Consider the following 25,333-nt stretch of genomic DNA (forward strand, 5'->3'; position numbering starts at 1 on the left):
ATGTCCCCAGTTCCAGGTGAAGAAAAACAGGCAAAAACTTGCCAGATATTCCTGCAGCTACTTTAATGTTGCTGTAGACCTCTTGGTAGCCTCCCAGACCAGTTTTCGTCTTGTCTTTTCATCAATTTTTGAGGGACGTCCAGTTCTTGGTAATGTCACTGTTGTGCCTTGGAAATTCTTTTGTACCCTTCTCCTGACTGATACCTTTTAACAATGAGATCCCTCTGATGCTTTGGAAGCTCTCTGTGGACCATGGCTTTTGCTGTGGGATGCGACTAAGAAAATTTCAGGAAAGACCAACTAGAGCAGCTGAACTTTATTTGGGGTTAATCAGAGGCACTTTAAATGATGGCAGGTGTATGCTGACTCCTATTTAACATGATTTTGAATGTGATTCCTTAATTCTGAACACAGCTACATCCCCAGTTATAAGAGGGTATGCACTCTCTTGCAACCACATTATTTTAGTTTTTTTTTTTGTTTTCTTCCCTCCACCTAAAAGATTTCAATTTGTTTTTCAATTGAGTTGTACAGTTTATAGGTCACATTAAAGGTGGAAAAAGTTCTGAAATGATTTATCTTTGTCTAATTTTTGTACATCACAGAAACCTGACATTTTAACAGGGATTTGTAGACTTTTTATATCTATTCTAGTTCCACAAAAAGGGGAGGTGGATCTAACCCTTCTCCAGAAGTTGCAAGAACAAGTTCCTAAATCAGAAGAGGAAGAGTGGGTAAGGAGTAAGGCCGAGAAGAATCAGGAAGGTTTGTATGCCATAGATGCTAAACTATGCCTTCCTACTATATCCCATGATGTGTGCTCTATCACATGGCCGCACCCACCAGTCCAATGAAGCAATGGTAAGTTTGGTAAGTCAAGGGTGGGTGGCCCCGGGATTCAACAATGCCGCTGCTAAGCATGTCCAGGGGTGCATGGTCTGTGCTTGCCATAACATAGGAAAGACTGTCAAAGTGCCCCCCAGGTACACTCCAAAGCCACTATACCCTTTTCAGCGACTGCAGATTGACTTTATTCAACTTCCAAAGGTAGGCACATATGAGTATGTTCTAGTATGCGTGGACCTCTTTTCAGGTTTGCCTGAAGCTTGGCCTACAGCCAAAGCTAATGCAAAAAGAGTTGGTAAGAAAATTTTGTCAGAGGTGGTGTGCAGATTTGGTGTTCCTGAACTGGTTGAAAGTGATAGAGGGACTGATTTCACTTCAGATGTGTTACAAGAGATACTTCACGCTCTAGGTATAGAGCAGGCATTCCACACACCTCACAGACCGCAAAGCAGCGGAAAGATAGAACGCATGAATGGGACTTTGAAATTTAAAATTCAAAAAGCCATGGCTGAGACTGGAAAGGGTTTGCCCATAGCATTGTACAGTGTTAGGGAAACTCCTCATAGGAAAACACAGTTAAGTCCTTATGAGCTACTTTTTGGCACTGCGCCAAGGACAGGTCTGTACTTCCCTCAGCAGCTCCACACCATTCATTCAGATTTGACACAATACGTAGGAGCATTGCATATGAGGTTACAGCAGGTTCATAATCGTGTTCTCAGTTCTAATCCAGATCCCTCTTCATTGGAAGGGACTCATTCACTAAACCCTGGAGATTGGGTTATTGTGAAAAGACATGTGAGAAAGACACTAGAACCTCCATTTGAGGGTCCATCCCAAATCCAGTTGACTACACCAACCTCTGTGAAGCTGAAAGGGAAATCTACGTGGATATACAGTATGCTTCCCATTGCAAGAAGTTCATCAAACCATGAGTCTGGGAAAGTATTTGTTTCTAAACATTGTAACTCATTACATATGTTTTACATGTTGTGATGACAATGGTGAATGGGAAAATGAGTTTATGTACCATAAAATAGTTGCTCAGATGAGAAATTTGTCTGATTGTTGGATTTGCAGTCATTCACCAATTTCTGCAAATTCCATGCCTTATATTGGCAATCCACTTTCAGAAAAGGAGCTATTGAATTTACCTTGTTGGGATTTACCTCAGCTTGATCGAGATGCTCTCCATAGCGACACTGCTATAGCATTACCTGTAACTGGATGGATAAAATATCCATGGTGGCAGGTTAATATAACAACAAGAGTAGGCACCTGGTATAATTATGACCTACGAGAGGATGGTTGGAAGGGAAGACAGGTTGCCTTGATTGAGGTGGGAGAAGTACCTAGTGAAAGGAGTAAAATAAGCTTTTCCGGACAAGACAATGATAGAGCAAATAAACAAAGATACTATTTGGCCAGGAAAATACATGATGCTACGTGGAATTATACAGTGCAATTGGTAATAGGGCTCAATGTGGAAAATTAGGTGCATTTTACTAACTTAAAGACTCAGATGAAGATTCAGAAGAAATAATAGAAGGTATGAAAGGTGACGGGGCAGCACACATGAGTAGAGATCCCAAGAAATTGCATCTGCATTTTAAAAAAGTCCTGTGGTCCACTGTGGTATTATAAACTTGTTACTAATAATGAAAACCCTGAATCCTGGTGCATATATTAAGAGACTACAATTGTAATTTCAATTGTTGATGCACTAATCAAAAAGGTTCAGATACAATTAGCTGATGATGTCTATATAGTATATGGTAATAAGGCATTCAAGTGGCTTCCACGAGGGGCTGGTGGAGCTTGTACTCTGGCTAGACTTGAGCCTGCCACTTGGACATGGAAACCAGAGGACATCCCTTATCAGCATTTACCTGGCCATATGTTAGTAAAAAGGGATGCTCCTGTTATGCCAACTATGCCTGGGAGATCTCATTTTAAGCATCCCACTAAAATAATTCATGCAGAGCCTTCAACAGGGGAAAAGATTGGAATGTACCTTCCAATAGTAAGTACCTATTTCTTGTCCACTGGAATTCTTAATAATGCTAGGCAAATTGATGATCTTGAATAATTATTTGATGACATCACAGACTATTTATTTGATGCTGTAGAAGTAAATTCAGTATACATAAAGCAACTGATTATTGTCGCAAATCAGCATGCAGTGGTGTTAGATTATCTTACAGAAGCCCATGGAGGGTTATGTCAGATAATAGGCCCCTAATGCTGTCATTATATTGATCCCACAGGTATATTCAGAGTATCGCATGATCTACAACAAGCCAATCGATTAACCACCTCCGGACCGCCTAACGCAGGATTGCGTTCCGGAGGTGGCAGCGCTGCGCAGAGTCACGCATATACGCGTCATCTCGCGAGACACGAGATTTCGCTCAAAGCCGGCCCGCGCATGCGCATCGCGGGCCGGCAAAATTAAAAGAAGTATTTCGTCACCAGCCTGCCAGCAACGATCATTGGCTGGCAGGCTGGCGATTTTCAAAAAATCCAATCCAAAGTCATATAACAGATGATATTAGTAAATATGATCTGTTATATGGCTTGTCTGCTCCTGTGCTGGTCCTTTTCGTCGGTTGGATCCAGCACAGGAGCAGACTGAACTGTGAGTACACCAAACACTACACCTTAGCCCCAGATCACCCCCCTGCACCCCAATTAACCCTTTGATCACCCCTTTGATCGCCCCTGTCAATCACTAGTGAAAGGAAAAAAAGTGATCAGTGTAAACTGTCACTTTTTTTTTTTCACTGGTATTGGCTGTTAGGTTTTAGGGATAGTTTAGGCCCCTTGGTTAGGTAGTTAGCGTCAGTTAGCGCCCACCCCACCGCACCGCAGTCACTTTTATTCGCTGTTTAGCGTATCGCTAATCAGCATTTGTACTTTTATAGTATCTGTAAGTGATCAAAACTGATCACGGTCAGATCTATAATAGTATTAGTGTCACCTTAGCTCGCCCTCCACCCAAAACGCAGTGTTTGCCCGATCAGGCCTGATCGGTCGCCCACACGTGCGTTCACCCACGCCCGCCCCACCGCAGTGACAAAAAATATATATTTTTTGATCACTGCACATTCATTTTACACGCACTGCGGCGATAAAAAAATCAGTTTTGATATTTTTTATCAACCGCAGCAGCCTCCGGTACTTCGCTAGCCTCCCCTTTGTAAGACAGGTTTGCTTTTTTTCTTGGGTAGTCTCAGGGAATACCCCTAAATTTAGTAGTCCAAAATGTCAAACAGGGGGTATTCTTCTGAAGAGGCCTACAGGATTCTGACCCAGTCGGATGAGGAGTGGGAACCCTTATCTGACGAATCTAGCGGGTCAGAATATGAACCTGTGGAAAGCAGTGGCTCTCTGACCCAAAGTTCGGACGAGGAGGTCCCTGGCAGCACCAGGCGTACCCGGCCCCATGTCGCTAGACCACAGGTTACGCAGGATCCGCTTCAAGAGCAGCAGAGTGGGGCTGTCACTGCCGGATCACGTGGTGAGGCATACACCAGCAGCGCAGCCCTTCCTGGACCTAGTACCAGCACTGCCGTACAACCTGGTGAAGTAGCGAGCACCAGAAGGGCAGTTGAAGCTGGTACGGTGGCACGTGCACTAGTTAATCCGTCGCAGCCACCGCACAGACAGGCCCGTAGAGCCCCTAGAGTCCCTGAGGTGCTGGCAAATCCTGATTGGCAGTCACCAACTTCAGCCGCACCAGTAGTTCCCCCTTTCACCGCCCAGTCTGGAGTTCGGGTTGAGACGGCTCAAATCGGTTCGGCCCTGGGATTTTTTGAGCTGTTCTTGACTGCGGAGCTCTTGGACTTAGTCGTAGCAGAGACCAACCAGTATGCCACACAATTTATAACCGCAAACCCGGGAAGCTATTATGCCCAGCCTTTCCGGTGGAAACCAGTCCAAGTTTCCGAACTTAAAATTTTTTTGGGCCTTCTCCTCAACATGGGCCTGACAAAAAAGCATGAATTGCGGTCATATTGGTCAACGCTCTCAATTCATCACATGCCCATGTTCTCTGCTGCTATGTCCAGGACACGATTTGAGACCATCCTCCGTTTTCTGCATTTTAGCGACAACACCACCTCCCGTCCCAGAGGCCACCCTGCTTTTGACCGGCTCCACAAAATTCGGCCCCTCATAGACCATTTCAACCTGAAATTTGCAGATTTGTATACCCCTGAGCAAAACATCTGCGTAGACGAGTCCCTAATACATTTTACCGGGCGCCTTGGCTTCAAACAATACATCCCAAGCAAGCGTGCCCGGTATGGGGTCAAATTGTATAAGCTCTGTGAAAGGGCCACAGGCTATACCCACAAATTTCGGATCTATGAGGGAAAAGATCAGACCCTGGAGCCGGTCGGTTGCCCTGACTACCTGGGGAGCAGTGGGAAGACAGTCTGGGACTTGGTGTCACCCTTATTCGGCAAGGGGTACCATCTTTATGTGGACAATTTCTACACAAGTGTGGCCCTCTTTAGGCATTTGTTTCTAGAACGGATTTGCGCCTGTGGCACCGTGCGAACTAGTCGCGTGGGCTTCCCCCAACGGCTTGTAACCACCCGTCTTGCAAGGGGGCAGAGGGCTGCCTTGTGTAACGAAGAACTGCTCGCGGTGAAATGGAGAGACAAGCGTGACGTTTACATGCTCTCCTCCATTCACGCAGACACGACAATCCAAATTGAGCGAGCAACCCGTGTCATTGAAAAGCCCCTCTGTGTCCACGACTATAATGCGCTCATGGGAGGGGTGGACTTCAATGACCAGATGTTGTCTCCGTATTTAGTTTCCCGCAGAACCAGACGCTGGTATAAGAAGGTGTCTGTATATTTGATTCAATTGGCGCTGTACAATAGTTTTGTTCTCTACAGTAAGGCTGGGAGAACAGGATCCTTCCTCAAATTCCAGGAAGAGATCATCGAGAACCTCCTTTACCCAGGAGGTTCCGTGGCCCCATCCACCAGTGTAGTTAGCCGTCTACACGAGCGACATTTCCCCAGTGTCGTTCCTGGTACCTCAACCCAACCGTCACCCCGAAAAAGATGTCGTGTCTGTAGCAGGAGTGGAATAAGGCGTGACACCCGCTATTTCTGTCCTGACTGTGCTGACCACCCTGCCCTATGCTATGGAGAGTGGTTCCGGAAGTACCACACACAGGTACACCTAGCATAGGGATCACATCTCACCAGGACAGGCACACAGGGCTATTAGGGCCCATTCACTCACAGCTGCTGCAAACCTCTCCTTTCACCTGGGATAAAGTGCATAACGTACTTCGCCACATCTTTGGGCGATTTGCGCTTTGCACATTGTCCCATGGGGAAGGAGAGGTTTGTTCTATAAAGGTAAAAAAAACTAAACAAAAAAAAAAATACCGGTAAGTAAAAAAGTTAAACGTTCAGTTAAAAAAGTTTAAAAAAAGTTTCTATGTTCTGTTCAACAGTTAATAAAGTTATTGCTTTGCGGCCTGGTTTTTTCTTTTTTGTTTTGTTTTTTTTACCTTTCAGGTGGACCAACCGATCGACTAGCTGCAGCACTGATGTGCATTCGGACAGAAGCATTGCGCTGCTGTCAGATTACACGCAAGTCGGTGTATGCGGCGCTGCAAGACGAGATTTCTCCTCTGCAGTAAAAGATACGTTTGCCGAGGCATATGAGCTGAGGAGGTGGCGGTGTTCATATACTTTGGCAAACACTTTGTATATATAAAAAAAAAAATCCCGGCAATGATTTATTCATCCACATCGATTGATGTGAATGGAGAAATCTGGTTTGCCAGGGCATACGAGCTGAAGTGGGTATGGATGTTGGGCGGAGCTCCTATGTCCTGGCAGACGCCTTTCCCCTCCTTTTTCTTTTTTTGGCAGAGATTTTTTCATCCACATTGATCGATGCGAATGAAGAAATCTGTGCCGTTCATTTTTTTCTTTCAGCCCAGAGGCTGAACGGAAAAAAAAAATCTCATTACCCGTATGCTCAATATAAGGAGAATAGCAGAAACTCCTAATGCTGGGCATACATGTAATGATTGCGGAGACCCTCAAATGCCAGGGCAGTACAAACACCCCACAAATAACACCATTTTGGAAAGAAGACACCCCAAGGTATTCGCTGAGGGGCATATTGAGTCCATGAAAGATTGAAATTTTTGTCCCAAGTTAGCGGAAAGGGAGACTTTGTGAGAACAAAATAAAAAAAATCAATTTCCGCTAACTTGTGCCAAAATTTTTTTTTTTCAATGAACTCGCCATGCCCCTCATTGAATACCTTGGGGTGTCTTCTTTCCAAAATGGGGTCACATGTGGGGTATTTATACTGCCCTGGCATTTTAGGGGCCCCAAAGCGTGAGAAGAAGTCTGGTATCCAAATGTCTAAAAATGCCCTCCTAAAAGGAATTTGGGCCCCTTTGCCCACCTAAATATCTTGGTCAAATGCCAACTTTGTATAAAAAAATGGGAAAAGTTGTCTTTTGCCAAGATATTTCTCTCACCCAGCATGGGTATATGTAAAATGACACCACAAAACACATTCCCCACCTTCTCCTGAGTACGGAGATACCAGATGTGTGACACTTTTTTGCAGCCTAGGTGGGCAAAGGGGCCCACATTCCAAAGAGCACCTTTCGGATTTCACAGGTCATTTACCTACTTACCACACATTAGGGCCCCTGGAAAATGCCAGGGCAGTATAACTACCCCACAAGTGACCCCATTTTGGAAAGAAGACACCCCAAGGTATTCCGTGAGGGGCATGGCAAGTTCCTAGAATTTTTTATTTTTTGTCACAAGTTAGTGGAAAATGATGATTTTTTTTTTTTTCATACAAAGTCTCATATTCCACTAACTTGTGAAAAAAAATAAAAACTTCCATGAACTCACTATGCCCATCAGCGAATACCTTGGGGTCTCTTCTCACAAAACACATTCCCCACCTTCTCCTGAGTACGGAGATACCAGATGTGTGACACTTTTTTGCAGCCTAGGTGGGCAAAGGGGCCCACATTCCAAAGAGCACCTTTCGGATTTCACAGGTCATTTTTTACAGAATTTGATTTCAAACTCCTTACCACACATTTGGGCCCCTAGAATGCCAGGGCAGTATAACTACCCCACAAGTGACCCCATTTTGGAAAGAAGAGACCCCAAGGTATTCGCTGATGGGCATAGTGAGTTCATGGAAGTTTTTATTTTTTGTCACAAGTTAGTGGAATATGAGACTTTGTATGAAAAAAAAAAAAAAAAAAAAATCATCATTTTCCACTAACTTGTGATAAAAAATTCTAGGAACTCGCCATGCCCCTCACGGAATACCTTGGGGTGTCTTCTTTCCAAAATGGGGTCACTTGTGGGGTAGTTATACTGCCCTGGCATTCTAGGGGCCCAAATGTGTAGTAAGGAGTTTGAAATCAAATTCTGTAAAAAATGACCTGTGAAATCCGAAAGGTGCTCTTTAGAATATGGGCCCCTTTGCCCACCTAGGCTGCAAAAAAGTGTCACACATCTGGTATCTCCGTACTCAGGAGAAGGTGGGGAATGTGTTTTGGGGTGTCATTTTACATATACCCATGCTGGGTGAGAGAAATATCTTGGCAAAAGACAACTTTTCCCATTTTTTTATACAAAGTTGGCATTTGACCAAGATATTTATCTCACCCAGCATGGGTATATGTAAAAAGACACCCCAAAACACATTGCCCAACTTCTCCTGAGTACGGAGATACCAGATGTGTGACACTTTTTTGCAGCCTAGGTGGGCAAAGGGGCCCACATTCCAAAGAGCACCTTTCGGATTTCACAGGTCATTTTTTACAGAATTTGATTTCAAACTCCTTACCACACATTTGGGCCCCTAGAATGCCAGGGCAGTATAACTACCCCACAAGTGACCCCATTTTGGAAAGAAAAGACCCCAAGGTATTCGCTGATGGGCATAGTGAGTTCATGGAAGTTTTTATTTTTTGTCACAAGTTAGTGGAATATGAGACTTTGTATGGAAAAAAAATCAAAAAAAAAATCATCATTTTCCACTAACTTGTGACAAAAAATAAAAAATTCTAGGAACTCGCCATTCCCCTCACGGAATACCTTGGGGTGTCTTCTTTCCAAAATGGGGTCACTTGTGGGGTAGTTATACTGCCCTGGCATTCTAGGGGCCCAAATGTGTGGTAAGGAGTTTGAAATCAAATTCTGTAAAAAATGACCTGTGAAATCCGAAAGGTGCTCTTTGGAATATGGGCCCCTTTGCCCACCTAGGCTGCAAAAAAGTGTCACACATCTGGTATCTCCGTACTCAGGAGAAGTTGGGGAATGTGTTTTGGGGTGTCTTTTTACATATACCCATGCTGGGTGAGATAAATATCTTGGTCAAATGCCAACTTTGTATAAAAAAATGGGAAAAGTTGTCTTTTGCCAAGATATTTCTCTCACCCAGCATGGGTATATGTAAAATGACACCCCAAAACACATTCCCCACCTTCTACTGAGTACGGAGATACCAGATGTGTGACACTTTTTTGCAGCCTAGGTGGGCAAAGGGGCCCATATTCCAAAGAGCACCTTTCGGATTTCACAGGTCATTTTTTACAGAATTTGATTTCAAACTCCTTACCACACATTTGGGCCCCTAGAATGCCAGGGCAGTATAACTACCCCACAAGTGACCCCATTTTGGAAAGAAGAGACCCCAAGGTATTCGCTGATGGGCATAGTGAGTTCATAGAACTTTTTATTTTTTGTCACAAGTTAGTGGAATATGAGACTTTGTATGAAAAAAAAAAAAAATCATCATTTTCCGCTAACTTGTGACAAAAAATAAAAAGTTCTATGAACTCACTATGCCCATCAGCGAATACCTTAGGGTGTGTACTTTCCGAAATGGGGTCATTTGTGGGGTGTTTGTACTGTCTGGGCATTGTAGAACCTCAGGAAACATGACAGGTGCTCAGAAAGTCAGAGCTGCTTCAAAAAGCGGAAATTCACATTTTTGTACCATAGTTTGTAAACGCTATAACTTTTACCCAAACCATTTTTTTTTTATCAAAGACATGTAGAACAATAAATTTAGAGCAAAATTTATATATGGATGTAGTTTTTTTTGCAAAATTTGACAACTGAAAGTGAAAAATGTCATTTTTTTGCTAAAAAATCGTTAAATTTCGATTAATAACAAAAAAAGTAAAAATGTCAGCAGCAAAGAAATACCACCAAATGAAAGCTCTATTAGTGAGAAGAAAAGGAGGTAAAATTCATTTGGGTGGTAAGTTGCATGACCGAGCAATAAATGGTGAAAGTAGTGTAGGTCAGAAGTGTAAAAAGTGGCCTGGTCTTTCAGGGTGTTTAAGCACTGGGGGCTGAAGTGGTTAAAAGAGGGGTTTCGAGATACACATCAGGCACCTCTAGACCTTGTATTACCTGATTGGATTTCATGGCTCAATCCCCTAATTGGTTTTGTGGGTTAGGTGGATGGATTTCTGGATTATTTCATATGTTACTACAAGGATGTTTTCTTATATTATTGATTTTTGTTATTATCAAACTTTTCTTGTTGATTCTCCGAAGGATACTGAAATCTAGATGTTTTGCAGGAAAATCTAAAGTAACTACTGTGATTGAGAGCAAAGACACTCCTGCACAAGTGATGGTTATGATGACTCTACCTTCAACCTCTGTGAAATGACCTCGGATCTTGCAGCAATACATCCCTTTGATAGATTCCATTGGCTGTGCAGGTTTAGTTCAAATAGGAAGGATAGGTAGTGGAGATGGTTTAAAAGATTAGGATCCTCTGGATGGATGCTGGTCATCTCACAATCTGCAAGAATTAGTATTCTTTCACTTTGTGTATGCAGGAGGACTCTTTTTAAAACCATTTTTCTCTAACAGGGAGGTAGGGAATCTGTACGGCCCATGGAGTAATGATAAACAAAAGAGGGGAGCAATGTGAGAGCAATAAGGTCATTGCTAATGTTATAACTCATATAAGGTACATAAAATGATGATTTATGTTATATATATATATATGTATTTAATCTCATAGATTAACCTCATAATCTTGTTTTATATCCTTATTTGGTGGTGTTTATCATGTATCTTATTCATTACATAATAACTAGGTCTTAGAGCACATTCCAAAGGTCATCTGTAATTGTGCTGAGACTTCTCAGATTTTGTGAGGAAGAGGGAGTCTTTTATGACATTTTTGGAAAATAATGAGTGTGGCTAGAGGAGGTTGAGAAATATGCAATGGGACCAAAAATATATGTTCCCAGAATTCTCAGAAATAGTTACCACAAAATCCCATACAATGAGTCCAGTACGTGACCACAATGAGTCCAGAATTTGGACATTGATTGATTACTTAGATTCTAGTCCAAATGCACTTTGTTCTAATTATGAAACTGCTAGATGTTGCCAATATGATATTATGTATGGTTATATAACTTATGTTTTATTTTTTTTCTTCTTGTAACTACCGTGAAACACCCAGTTACTCCCATTATCATAAGGGTATAAGAATAGGATTTTTGGGGTGGTCTGGAGATCTCCCATGATACAGCTCTGTTGCCTGTGTCATTGCTTCAGCCGATTTAATTACTTTTTACCTGAAAATTGAACTACTCTGACAGGGGTTAAAAGTTATTACTGTAAAAGTAAAAAAAAATATAAAAATTTAAATATTAAAAGTTTTCCCCTTTCCTAATGTTACATATCAAAATATATTAACAATAAAAAAAACTAAATGTATCAGGTATTGCCGTGTTGGAAAATGTATGAACTATAAAAATAAATAAAAATATCTGTGCAGTGTACGCCGTAATGTAAAAAAAATGAAAACTACATGATTCGATACCTTCCTCCCCAAAAAATTGAGTAATAGCGATCAAAAAATCATATGTACCACAAAAATGGTACCAATAAAAACTACAGTTCATTCTGCAAAAAAAACAAGCCCTCATACAGCTCTCTAGATGGAAATCTGAAAAAATTACGGCTGTCAGAAAATGGTAATGCAAAGAAAAGGCAGCCATACACACGTGATAAATGTCAGCCAAACCCCCAATTTCAGTGAGATTGGCTATCCATCTAATGTGTTTTGACCCTTTAAAGATGTCGGGATAAAGAAGGGTCGGGCATGTTGACTTTTATTTGAATCCTTTGTTCTGGAGAGATAACGTGGTGGCCTATGCCTCTCTCCCTATTTAGAGCACATGCATGATCAGCCGATCCAAGTGAGCCTTTGTATAGGGAGGTCAGGAGGAATAGCTGTCTGTTTGGCCAACAAATATTGATGGCGTATGGCCCTGCTTCCTACATATGACCATGATTGTACATAACCTTAAAAAAGTCCTTTGTTTTATTAACAGTTACCCCAGCAGCCAGCCACTATAATCCAGCAGCTACCTCCACAGCAGCCGCTGATCACTCAGATTGCTCCTCCACAAGCCTATCAGCCGCCACGGTCAGGGAGCATCAAAGAAGGTAAGAAGTTGGTTGTAGACATTAAAAAAGTTATCACTTTTGGAAATGACAAATAGGAAACAGGGCTCATGCACACGAACATATTTTGTGCCATTTCCGTTCCGTTTTTTTACAGGTCCATATGCGGAACCATTCACTTCAATGGGGCTTGAAAAAAACCGCAAATAACCCCGTGTGCATTCCGTGTCCATATGTCTGCATGTTTGTTAAAAAAATAGAACATGTACTATTTTTGTCCATTTTGCAGACAAGGACAGGCATTGTTACAATTGATCGGCAAAATAAACGGATGCAACATGGACGTCATCGTTTTTAGTTTTTTTTTGCGGATCCGTGTTTTACGGACCGCAAAATACATACGGTCGTGTGCATGAGCCCTTTAAGTGAAGAAATGGCTGAAGAGAGTTTTAAAAAAGTTGAAGGAAGACATATATGTTCCGCATTGGGATCACATACCTGCTAGATTGAGGATTCGGCCACAAACACTGGAAATTCTGGTGCAGATTTGTCTTGCATTGCACAAGGTGAATTCCACAGTGGAGATCTGCAGCATTCATAATCCTCACTGCAGGTTCATTTATGCTGCAACTTTGTTTCGAAGCTTGTACATGAGATTTCTTAAAATCTCATCCACTTTGCTGGGAGTATAAAATGCTGTGGACTTTGCTGCGTGAAAATCCGCTTTGTCAAATCTGTATCATGTCTATCTGCTACGTGTGAACATACCCTTAATCTTTTCTCTCATACAGATATGGTGGAGATGATGCTTATGCAGAATGCCCAAATGCACCAGATCATTATGCACAACATGATGCTGAAAGCACTGCCCCCTATGGGTTTGTGAAACATGACCATGGCATCTGAATGCTCTAAAACCCAGAAGCACTTGCTTCTGGGTATACTCTGGCTCCCCCCGGCAGAGATCGGGGGAGACGGATGCATTGTGCGGCAGCTTCAGTCCTCCGGAATGAACTGAAGCTGCCGCACATTAGTTCCTATGAAGCCCCTGCCCGTGTCAGGGCTCCATAGGAATACATTGGAGCTCTCATACACTCCAAAGCTAATGCATTGGAGTGTATGAGAGAGGCAATCTTATGATTGTTTCTTATAGGTCCCTATGGGAACAATAAAACAGTGTAAAAAAAATATTTCAAAACTAGAAAATATAAAAATATAAAAATTCAAATCACCCCCTTTCCCCAAAATGTCAATAAATGTAAACAATAAAAAACATTTAAAAAAAAAAAACCATACGGAAAAAACTGCAAAACGGCTGATTTGCTGTTTTTGGTCGCTTCACCTTTCACAAAAAAAATTCTATATAAAAGTGATCAAAAGGTATTACACACTCCATGGTATCAATAAAAAGTAGAGATCGCCCCGCAAAAAATGAACCCTCACACAGCTCAATACACATAACTACAAAAAGGTTATAAGGGTCAGAATATGGCGATGAAAAGGAAAAATGTTTTTTTCAGTTTTTGTTTTTTTCAGTATTAAAATGCAAGAAAAACTATATATATGTGGTATCGCCATAATCGTACCGACCTGGAGAATGAAAGTAACAGGTCAGTTTTACCGTATAGGGAACGCCGTAAAAACAAAACCCATAAAACTGTTGCAGAATAGCTTTTTTTTCTAATTTCACCCCATTTGGAATTGTATTCCATCTCCCCACTACATTGTATGCATTATTAAATGGTGGTATTAGAAAGTGCAACTTGTCCTGCAATAAACAAGCCCTCATATAGAAAAATACAACATCTATTGTCCCAGAAAGGTAGAGGGTGAAAAACGAAAATGCAAAAACCCTCAGGGGCTGAAGGGGGTAAAATTCTGCATACATACCTTTCATATAGTAGGTAGCTGACCCCTATGTACAATAAAATGGTGTGGCCCATGTATCAGTCCCATGTAATGTATCCAGGGCCTAAATGAAAAAGCCATGGCATCAGTCATTTGACACTCCTCTTATTATATAACCCCTGACATTCAGTAAGCGTGTTACATGACATACATTTGATAAACAAATAGGACTAGTGTTTGAATAATGGTATCTATTGTGGTTATTACAGTAGCTCCATCACTGTGTGTATTTACATGGCTGCCTGTCGCTAGGTGATGTTATGTTGTAAAAGGGATTTTCATCAGTATCTGATCGGTGGGGGTCCAACATCCAGGACCCCCGCCGATCAGCTGTTTGAGAAGGCACCTCCACTCCTGTGAGCACCGCGGCCTTCTCCGTGCTTACGAAGCACAGTGTCGTACATTGTATATGGTATTGTGATCAGTCCTATTCACTTCAATGCACCTGGGCCATGTGACCGATAAACGTTTTGTCACTCAGCTCGGAAAAGCTGAGAGAAGGCTGCAGCACTAATGTGAGCGCCGATGCCTTCCCCAACAGCCTATTGGTGGGGGTCCTGGGTGTCGGAACCCCTCCGATCAGATACTGAGTAAAAAAATCTCGGAAAAACCCTTTTAAATAGGGCCTTTCACCACTCCTGACACGCCTGTTTTAATAGCTACATGTATTCCCCATGTAATAACAATTCTGGAGCATCTATTCTTCTGGCTCTATGTTGTGCCATTCCTCTGTTATTTCTACTAGAAGTTATGAAAGAATTGCTAACAGTCTGCATTAAAGGGAGTCTGTCACCACAATTTGCCCTTATAGACCACTTACATAGCACTGTAGCATAACTATAGATCAGTCAAATGGTACCTTTGTCTTTTTGTTTGGATGTTCACCAGGGGCAAAAACTGAGTTTTATTCATATGTAAATGAGAGCTCGCAAGTGCCCAGGGGCAGCGTTGGGGCTGCAAGTGCCCAGGCCGCTCTTCCTTCTTCTGACATAACCCCTCCCCAGCCTGTTGCTTGGGGTGTAGTGGCCGATATCCCGCCCGCGCATGCGCACTGTGATGACCATTGCGGGCAGCAGCATCATTCCATGCAGTGCGCATGCGCGGGCGGGATGTCGGCCAGTACACTGGATGACGCGGGAGGCTTACAGGGCGGGCCAAGCAACAGGCTGGGGAGGGGTTATGTGAGAAGAAGGAAGAGCGGCCTGGCCACTTACAGCCTGAACGCCGCCCCTGGGCACTTGCGAGCCCTCATTTACATATGAATAAAACTCAGTTTTTGCCCCTGGTGAACATCCAAACAAAAAGACAAAGGTACCATTTGACTGATCTATAGTTTTGCTATAGTGCTATGTAAGTGGTCTATAAGGGCAAATTGTGGTGACAGACTCCCTTTAAGGGTACAGAGGGGAGGTAACCAGTTGGGGGTGTGTCCCTGCACAGACTTTATCTATCCAATCAGTGCTACCATTTTCAAACTGTGCAGGTACACCCCCCCAACTGGTTACCACCCCTCTGTGCCCTTACTGCAGACTGCTAGCAATTTATTTGTAACTTCTAGCAGGAATAATAAATGAATGGCGCAACATAGAACCAAGAATAGATGTTTCAGAATTGTTATTACACGGGAAATGCATAAAGCTATTAAAACAGGCAGGTCAGGAGAGGTGAGAGGTCCTCTTTAACTGAAAGCCAGGTGTCATGAAGGCTTAAATGACTGACACCATATTTAGTCCTATCCAGCTCCCCTATGGATGCATTTTACAGGACTAAAATGGGCCATACCATTTTTTCTCTTTTTAGAGAGAGGCTACGGTATGGATATAATAAAGGCCTGCAAGCTAAATGTTAAATAGATGTATATTACGAAATTCTCTACATATATAAAAAGCAGAAACATAATGGTATAAAGTCAAAAGTTTTCCTGAATCTTTTCCGACATAAATCTATAGCAATCTGCTCCGCTCCTCCTGCTCTATAACATGCTGCCTGCAGACTGCACTGCTTTTGGTGGTGACAGGCCACCATTCTGAGCAGGGCATGCCTCTCTATGACATCCGTATTCTCTAATTAGGCATATGGAAAGAAGCTATGCAAACGGCGCAACCCCTTTAATAATGATGATCATCATAATAACTTTTTAATAATATTAATAATAGAACCTGATTAAAGGTAATAAGGTTATATAAGGTAGTGGTTGATCTGTAGACATTGATCTATAATAAAAAGTTGAGTAACTATAATACTATTAGTTAATTTTTTGACAGTTCTGCATTTTTTCAGGACCTTCATTTTGCCAACCCTGTACTTTTGAAAGCGGAGAAGATCCGTCCATCATCGGTACACCATCACCACCACTATACACCACCGGGCCTTCCGCCTGCGCCTCCCACAATGCAGCCAGCAATTGGCTATCCAATGTGGCCTCAAATGATGATGCCTTCAAACAGCATGGGGCAAGCGGGAGGGTTCCCTCAGGCCAGGGCCGGCTCCAGGTTCATGTGGGCCCTTGGGTGATAAATCCCAGTGGGCCCCCTTGAGGCATTTTTTTTACATTTACATGTCCCCCTGTGGCTCCCACATGGTATAATGACCCCCAGTGGCCCCTTATACAGTATAATGACCACTAGTGGCCCTTCACACAGTATAATGACCCCCCACACACTGTTTAATGACCCCCAGTGGCCCCACACACAGTATAATGAACCCACAGCGGCCCTCCATTCAGAATAATAGCCCCCAGTCGCCCCCCATTCAGAATAATGACCCTCAGTAGCCCCCACACTGGGGGAATACTGTATGGAGGGGGCACTGGGGGTCATTATACTGTATGGTGGTCACTGGGGGTCATTATACTATGTAAAGGGCCCTCACAGTATAATGACCCCACAGTGGCCCTCCATTCAGAATAATGACCCCCAGTCGCCCCCACACTGGGGGTTATACTGTATGGAGGGGCACGGGGGTCATTATATTGAATGGGGGCTCTGGTGGTCATTGTACTAAATGGAGGGTCGATGGGGATCATTATACTAAATGGGGGGCACTGGGGGTCATTATATTGTGTAAGGTGCCCTCACAGTGTAATGAGCCCCCAGTGGCCCCCTCACATACCTATCATTGCTGGAGCGCAGGGGAGCCGGAAGTCCTGTCATTCACTAACCGCAGCTCCCTGCGCTCCTTCTCTCCTCCGGCCCGCTGCAGCAGTGAGACACACGTCATGACGTCACCCCTAGGCCGGGCCTGGAGGAGAGAAGGAGATGTGCAGTGATGTAACTAGAACTGACTGTGGGCCCACAGCAAATTTTAGTACGCCCCCCCCCCCCCCCCCCCCCTTCCCCAGTCAACACGTTTTTCCTATCTGTTTGATGTATACAAATGTGCAGCACTCCACGTTTTTGTAGCCTGAAGAGTCCAGTAAAAAATGCATACGTTAACGTATATGTTTTTTTACAATGAAACTGTATGGTGAACGGACGCCACTGTACGGCATCAGTCTGAGGCATCTGTTAATGTATACATTTTTGGTATGCATTAAATGGATGGCAAAAATGGGATGTGAACCCAGCCTTAGTGTCAGAATAAGCACCAATACACAGCGGAGCAGCGTGGAGGAGAGGGGAGGCCGCCATCTACTGACAGAGCGCTACCTGGTCCTGGTGGTCAGGGATGAGAACTGTGTTTCCCAAGGATCATTTATCTATTGGGAAATACAGGGCACAGTATAATACACTAGAATCTATATAATATAAAGATATTAGCCCTACCCCCGAATAATAAAACAATTAGGTGGTCATTTATTATATAGAAACACGTCTATATTAGGCGTATTTCTGACACAGATATGGCGCAAAGGTCCTTAGCAACGCAATCTGCATCTTTTCCCGCTCATGCCAAGTCTAAAAAAAGTGGCGTGGGCAGGGAAGGGGACACATTTATAGCCATACAGTTATTGGATACCAACGCCATACAGTGATAACACCGCCATGCAATGATAAAACCACCATACAGTGACAGGATAAAAGGGTATAGGAGGGCACTGTACAGGGTGTGGTAAGAGGGCACAATGCAGGGCATAAAGGGGCACAGTACAGGGTGAGGGGCACAGTACTGGGTGGGGGGCACAGTCACATGACCCTGTGACGTTAGAAGGTCCTTATGGTGAATGCGGTCCAGATGCAACCATAATGAGAGGCAGAGGAGTGAGACAGGGGCCCTGGATATATGAGGGAGGAAAGGAGACAGCAGGGGCTCCATGAGGATGAGATAGGACAGGATAGGGGGGGGGGGGGGCAGGTGTCATGGAGGCAAACTGCTTAATGAAACAGTAAAACAACTAAATAGAATGAAGCAGCATCCAGCAGCAGATCAAAGAGTCCCCCCCCCCCGTCCCACAGAGAAGAGACAGTGCAGACTCAGTGACAACCTGTGCTCACACTTCTGCTCCAGCCCTTCACAGTGCAGACTCACTGACAACCTGTGTTCACACTTCTGCTCCAGCCCTGCCGGTCTCTCTCCTCAGGCAGCACGTCTTGTGTAGAGGGGGCGTGTCTGAGTCTCTGCAGCAGCCGGCCTCATGTGACTCAGAGGGCCCACCAAAGGGACACTGCATAAGTGAAATGACAGCAATGAGAGATTCGATCTGTATTGATGGAAGTGCTCATAGCAGCTCAGTAGCATGTTACCGGTCCAACAACAACACTTCCAGCAATGCACATGTAAGTCATCAGTGGAACAGAACATTTTTTGGTGCCAACCCTAGTATATGTCACCAGTTTAGTATACATGACCCAGCTAATGTATCACTTCTCAGTGACCCAGTATGTTAGTTATCCCTCATCTGCGTTATCTGTCCTCTTATAACATTTCCCTTTTCAAGTGCAGCAATTGATGGAATCTCCCGAGCACATTATAAGACCATGAGCTGAGCAAGGTCAGAGCCAATGATTAGTCTTCTTATGCTTTTTCCCCCAAAAGACTTATATATAACTACATGGGCAGAGTTAAAGGGGTCTGGCAGGGTTAAGGGGTCTTCCAGTTTTATGTAAATAATATATAGCGCCATCATATTCTGCAGCAGTTTTTAACAACTTTTATACAACTTCCTAATATGCTAGCTGTTGCATTTACTTTGTTTTCTAGATTTCTGAATACTGTCAATGAACGAAAACATTGTTTAAATCCACAATCTTGTTCTTTTCTTAGAAGTAGACTGTCTCCGGTTTAGCCAATCTTTTAACCCCCTTTTTTTAAATATCAAATCTTTTTTATTTGTCAAGATAAGGCTACTTTCACACTAGCGTTCGGGTGTCTGCTCGTGCGCACCGTTTGAAGGGGCTCACGAGCGGCCCCGAACGCATCCGTCTGGCCCCAATGCATTCTCAGTGGAGGCGGATCCACTGAGAATGCATCCGCCTGCCAGCGTTCAGCCTCCGCTCCGCGAGCGGACACCTGAACGCTGCTTGCAGCGTTCGGGTGTCCGCCTGGCCGTGCGGATCCGTCCACACTTACAATGTAAGTCAATGGGGACGGATCCGCTTGAAGATGACACTATATGGCTCAATCTTCAAGCGGATCCGTTCCCCATTGACTTACAATGTAAAGTCTGAACGGATCCGCTCAGACAACTTTCACACTTAGAAAATTTTCTAAGTTTTAATGCAGACGCATCCGTTCTGAACGGATGCGAACGTCTGCATTATCGGAGCGGATCCGTCTGATGAAACATCAGACGGATCCGCTCCGAACGCAAGTGTGAAAGTAGCCTTACAAAGCTGTATACAGTAGAAACATTATTATGTATTAATACAGAAAAATAAATATGTTCAATCTGTATATAACATAGCATATAAAACATACATAAAACACCCTTCCTACCCCTAACTTCCCCCCCCCCCCACACCCTTTGTACTCACTCCGGCCTGCATGCGACACCTTCCCACTCCTAGAATCTAATGTGGCTATTGGATAACCAGTTACTCCATAGTTTCTCAAACTTTTGCGGACACCCTCTTTTCAGCAAAATAGCTTTCTCACAGATCAACATGTCATTGACTTTGCCCATAAATTCTTCCAAGGTCGGGGGGCTAGTCTGTATCCACTGTAACGCAATCAGTTTCCTGGCTACATACAGCAATCTACCTACTGCGAACCTATTTCAGAGACATAACCCAGAATACATATTTTGGGGTCCCTGTCTACCCTAACTGCCATGTTTTGGTGTATGATCTCTAGTACACCCGACCAGAACCTATCCAGACATTGACACTTCCATATCATGTGGATCAAGTCAGCTGGTTCCGTAGAACACCTTGGGCAGCACGCATTCATTCTGACCCCAATATGTTTTAGAAATATTGGCGTTTTGTATACTCTATGAATGATGTAGCATTGTGACAGCTTTCCCTGTTCACTCAATGAAGTCAACGGTATCACCTCTAAAATATCCTCCCATTGTCCCTGCTCTATACCTCCCACATCATCCTGCCACTTTTTCATTCTAGTTAACGGATGAGAGATCAGAAACTTGTCCAGTAACAATGTATAGAGCATAGATATCAATCCTCTCTTTTCGTTCCCTATAAGAAATAATTTTTGAGCCACGTCTAATTTTACAATGCGAGTATCTTTTTTCTTCATGGTGTTATACGCATGGCGTATCGGTAGGTAGTGATAAAACCTCGTTCGAGGAATTTGAAATTTGCCTTGTATATTCGTAAATGCTTTAAACACCCCATCTTCTACTAAGTCGCCTATCCTATGAATTCCGTTATTTTTCCATCCCTGAAAACCTGACAGAGAAAGAAATTCCAAATTCCAAACGGGCCAACTCACTGACCATCACCCCTCTCAGCTGCTTGACCTTCATCCAGACTCTGCCAGCGCGTGTTCCCTGTCCCCTTCCAGTATCCACATTAAATCCTTCTTTACCAATTTCTGCTGTAAAATCCGGCTAGTCATGTCTGTCAGTGTAAAATCTTTCCATCCCTTAAAATGCTGTCACTGTGCTGCTAAGTAGTAAATCCATGGATTTGGTACTGCCAACCCCCCCCCTCCCCCCTTGTCTTTTTAGAATATTGTAATGTTTCAAGTTTGATCCTTGGCCAGGTTCCTCTCCATATAAGCTCCCTAAAGATAGAGTTATTTTATGGAATCTGTCTAACGGTAGCCAGATCGGGGCGTTATGGAGCACGTATAAAAGTTGTTGCATCAATACCATCTTAAGGAGATTTATTCTGCCCACTATCGACAGAAAAAGCTTACTCCATGCTTTTGCTTTTTTTCTAAATTGCGCAAGCAGCGGGGAGAAGTTCAATTCTTCAAAATTCTTAGTCTTGGGAGAAATCTGGATTCCAAAATATTTAATATTATTTACACATGGAATATTATGGGCTATGAATACCTCAGATTTCGCCTGGTCATCTATAGGCATCGATGCTGTTTTTTGCCAATTAATCGTTAGTCCTGACAGATAACCAAACTTGTTCAACAGAGACATAGCCGCCGATAGTGAAGACGTTGTGTCCCCCAGGAATAAAAGAGTGTCATCAGCGTCTAACGCAATTTTGTTATTTATCTGGCCATATAACAAAATAATAGCAAAGACAGGTGCACTCTGCGGTCTTACTAAACCCTCAAACTGATTTTAAAATTGAGAGATTAGCCAACATGTCCTACGGTGTAGGACATGTCTGAGCCCGAACACCGCGCCAAGGTTTCTCAAGTAGCTCGGGACCTAACACTCACCTACCTGGGCCATGTGGGCAATACCAGGAGCCAGTGGGCAAATTACAGGAGCATGAGGCCGGCTCACAACTAACTCACCAGTTACCTCCAGCATGTAACCATGCTTGCAATGGGAGGAGGGAGGAGTCTGTGAGTCCCACTCAAGACTGGCTGATATGGCCCAGGCCTCACAGGTGCACCTAAGTGTAGCCTGTAGATGGAAAGCAGGCACATTTAAATTGGAGTTTATACACCTCCAGGCATCTCTATATATACAAACTGAAAAGAATGGCGTGGTATTAAACAAGCAGGAAGTGCTCAAACCCACATGCAGTTGTGCATATATATATACAGGGGAGCAAATCCTGCACTTGTGGTCCGTTGCTAATGACGATCCCCAGCAAAAATGCATACAGTGGATGATGCCCGCAGCGAACCACAAGTACCACAATAGACATCCTACATAAGATAGCAATTATGTGGATGTGATCATCAATATAACAAAATAATAGCAAAGACAGGTGCACTCTGCGGTCTTACTAAACCCTCAAACTGATTTTAAAATTGAGAGTTGTTTGTGAGTCGGCCTCATGCTCCTGTAATTTGCCTACTGGCTCCTGATATTGACCACATGGCCCAGGTCGGTGAGTGTTAGGCCCCGAGCTACTTGAGAAACCTTGGCGCAGTGCTCGAGCTCAGACATGTTCTACACCGTAGGACATGTTGGCAAATCTCTCAATTTTAAAATCAGTTTGAGGGTTTAGTAAGACCACAGAGTGCACCTGTCTTTGCTATTATTTTGTTATATTGATTATCACATCCACATAATTGCCATATTGTGTAGGATGTCTATTGTGGTACTTGTGGTTCGCTGCGGGCATTCTCCACTGTATGCATTTTTGCTGGGGATCGTCATTAGCAACGGGCCACAAGTGCAGGATTTGCTCCCCTGTATATATATGCACAACTGCATGTGGGTTTGAGCACTTCCTGCTTGTTTAATACCACGCCATTCTTTTCAGTTTGTATTTATCTGGCCATATTGGAAGACTTTAATGTCTATGGACTTACGCACGGCCGTCCCCAAGGCCTCAATTGCTATAGCAAAAAGAAGAGGTGACAGTGGGCACCCCTGCCTAGTTCCCCTTGCCAGTTGGATGTAGTTGGACACGCTCCTTATACGCACCCTTGTGTTAGAGTAGAGGATCTGTATCCACTTAATAAACCGCTGACCAAAGCCCATGCATCTCAAAATCTCCCAAAGGTATTCCAGCGCTACACTGTCGAAGGCCTTAGCGGCGTCAAGCGACAGAACGGCCCTATCTCCACAGTTGTCTGCTGGGATTTGTAAGCTAGTATATAGTCTGCAGATGTTAGCCTGTATGAGTCGGGTAATCGTAGATTCTTCCCTGGTTTTGGTAATCACTACTATAAGTGCTTCCTGCATAGATGCCGGAAGACAGCCCACCTCTTATGAATAATTAAAGACCTTCAATAATTCTGGTAACAGTAATATCCTGAAATCTCATATATGTCTCCACCGGGATGCCATCCGTACCCGGGGCTTTGTTTGTTAGCCATGTCCTTCAAGGCATCCACCAATTCATCCATGGTAATGGGAATCTCTAGTTGGTCCCTTTCCTCTTCTGAAAGTGTGGGCAAGTCCACCCCCCTAAGAATTTGTACTACCTCCTCCTCAGAATTTGCATACTTGGAGGTATACAACGAGGTGTAGAAACTCTGCAATACCCCCAGTATTTCTTCTGTACTTGTGCAAAACCTCCTCTGGGGATCCAGCAGTTCCACTATACTTGTGGATCCTTGTTGGGCCCTAGAAACAACCGATAATGTGTGTCCTACTCTCTCACCTTCTGCAAATGTGCGTTGTTTATAAAAGGCACATTTTCTATCTGCTACCTTCAAGAGGTGACATCTCAACTGTTCTTGCACTTCTTTTAATACCCTACTGGTGTCCTGTGAGGGTGCAATCCCAAATACCCTCTCCGCCTCCGCAACTTCCTTGTGGACCCTATCATCCGCTGTTTTAGATCTAGTTTTATGTGCACTAATGGATTTAATCAGTAACCCCCTCAAATACGCTTTCATAGCATCCCAGACCGCATGAGCGGACGTCGTACCTGTATTAAAAATAAAGTATTCTTTAAGGGATTCTGTTGTCAGGTCTTCCAGAATTTTTAACCAATTCGCATTAGATTTCCATAATTTCGGCCCTACTCTAGCCCTCCCAAGATCCAGCTCCACCCTTAGTACAGAATGATCCAACAGTGATCTGGGAAGGTAATCGGAAGAATGAACATACGGAAGCATTCTATCGTTCACCAATGCTAAATCTATCCGGGATAGGGAACAATATGTAGACGAGCTACAAGAATATTTACGTTCTGTCGGGTGTCTCAGTCTCCATATATCCATTAATCCCACCTCTGTCATGATGTTACACAATGCCGAGCTTCCCGGGGATGTTCCATTTCCCTCCACCCTACATCTATCCAACCGGTCATCCGGTGTGCAGTTGTACTCTCCTACCAGTATCCACGGAGTTTCGGGATATTCTGCCACGAACTCAAGGATCACTCTCAGCAGGGTCGACGCAAATGGCGGGGGAATATATAATGCTACCAGTAACATTTGAATGCCCTCCACAGTGCAGAGTACACATACAAATCTTCCTTCTTCATCTAAATGTTCTTTAATGCATTCAAATCTGATATTTTTATGTACCAGTATGCCTACTCCCCTAGAATGTGAGGATAGCACTGCATGGGCTCCGTAGCCCACCCAAGACTTTTTCAGCCAGTGCAATATATCTTTGGTAAATGCATTTCTTGTAGACAGCAAATAGCTGGCTGAAAGCGTGATAGGTAATTAAAGATGCTATGATGTTTTCGTGTATCAGCCATGCCCCTCACATTCCAGCTAAGTATCCTAGTCATGTGTGTCATACTTTGGATATGAAACATATAAGTGATCTACCCCAATTTTATGTTTTATACTATCTTGTGTAGCCATGGGGAGAATCTTAACATGTTTTCCCAGCATTAAGGGTAGATGCTGCACTAACATATATTGTTAAGTCACGCCTATAGATTTTCCGGAGTAAGTACCAACCCTCCCCCCCTCCACCCAATCACCCTCCCTGAGTAACAGATCTGTTCCCACAGAAAACATTCTGAATCAACTCTTTCCTAGGGCTCTCCTTAACACAGATGCCCACCTTTTGAAACAGCATATTTAACCTTACAACTCTTAACCGCTTAGGAGACAGATATAAACTAAAAACGTTCCTTGAGCTGCACTTTCTGTGCACTACTCACACTCCTGCATCAGAGGAACCGATAGCTTGTTGGTATTCGCAAAGTCCC

The 25,333-nt window shown here is 43.5% G+C and overlaps 1 protein-coding gene across 1 annotated transcript; it reads left to right on the forward strand.

The window, feature by feature from the left end:
* LOC121008807 (uncharacterized protein C21orf58-like) lies at window positions 1–25,242 on the forward strand. The gene is made up of 9 exons (XM_040441502.1): window positions 1–16; window positions 655–765; window positions 1,094–1,141; window positions 10,562–10,576; window positions 12,243–12,362; window positions 13,112–13,202; window positions 13,735–13,775; window positions 16,504–16,681; window positions 25,230–25,242. The coding sequence occupies exons 1-9, from the start codon at window positions 1–3 to the stop codon at window positions 25,240–25,242; spliced, it is 633 nt and encodes a 210-aa protein (XP_040297436.1).
* Window positions 25,243–25,333: the final 91 nt, after the last annotated feature.

Source organism: Bufo bufo, chromosome 7 (genome assembly GCF_905171765.1).
Source record: "Bufo bufo chromosome 7, aBufBuf1.1, whole genome shotgun sequence".
NCBI lineage: Eukaryota > Metazoa > Chordata > Amphibia > Anura > Bufonidae > Bufo > Bufo bufo.

Bases quoted from the DNA above. Each gene is read 5' to 3' on its own strand.
- LOC121008807 (XM_040441502.1), top strand. The intron at 766-1,093 runs GTTTGTATGCCA...ACCTCTTTTCAG, and splicing joins GGCCGAGAAGAATCAGGAAG to GTTTGCCTGAAGCTTGGCCT. The intron at 13,203-13,734 runs GTGAAACATGAC...AATAAAAAGTAG, and splicing joins GCACTGCCCCCTATGGGTTT to AGATCGCCCCGCAAAAAATG.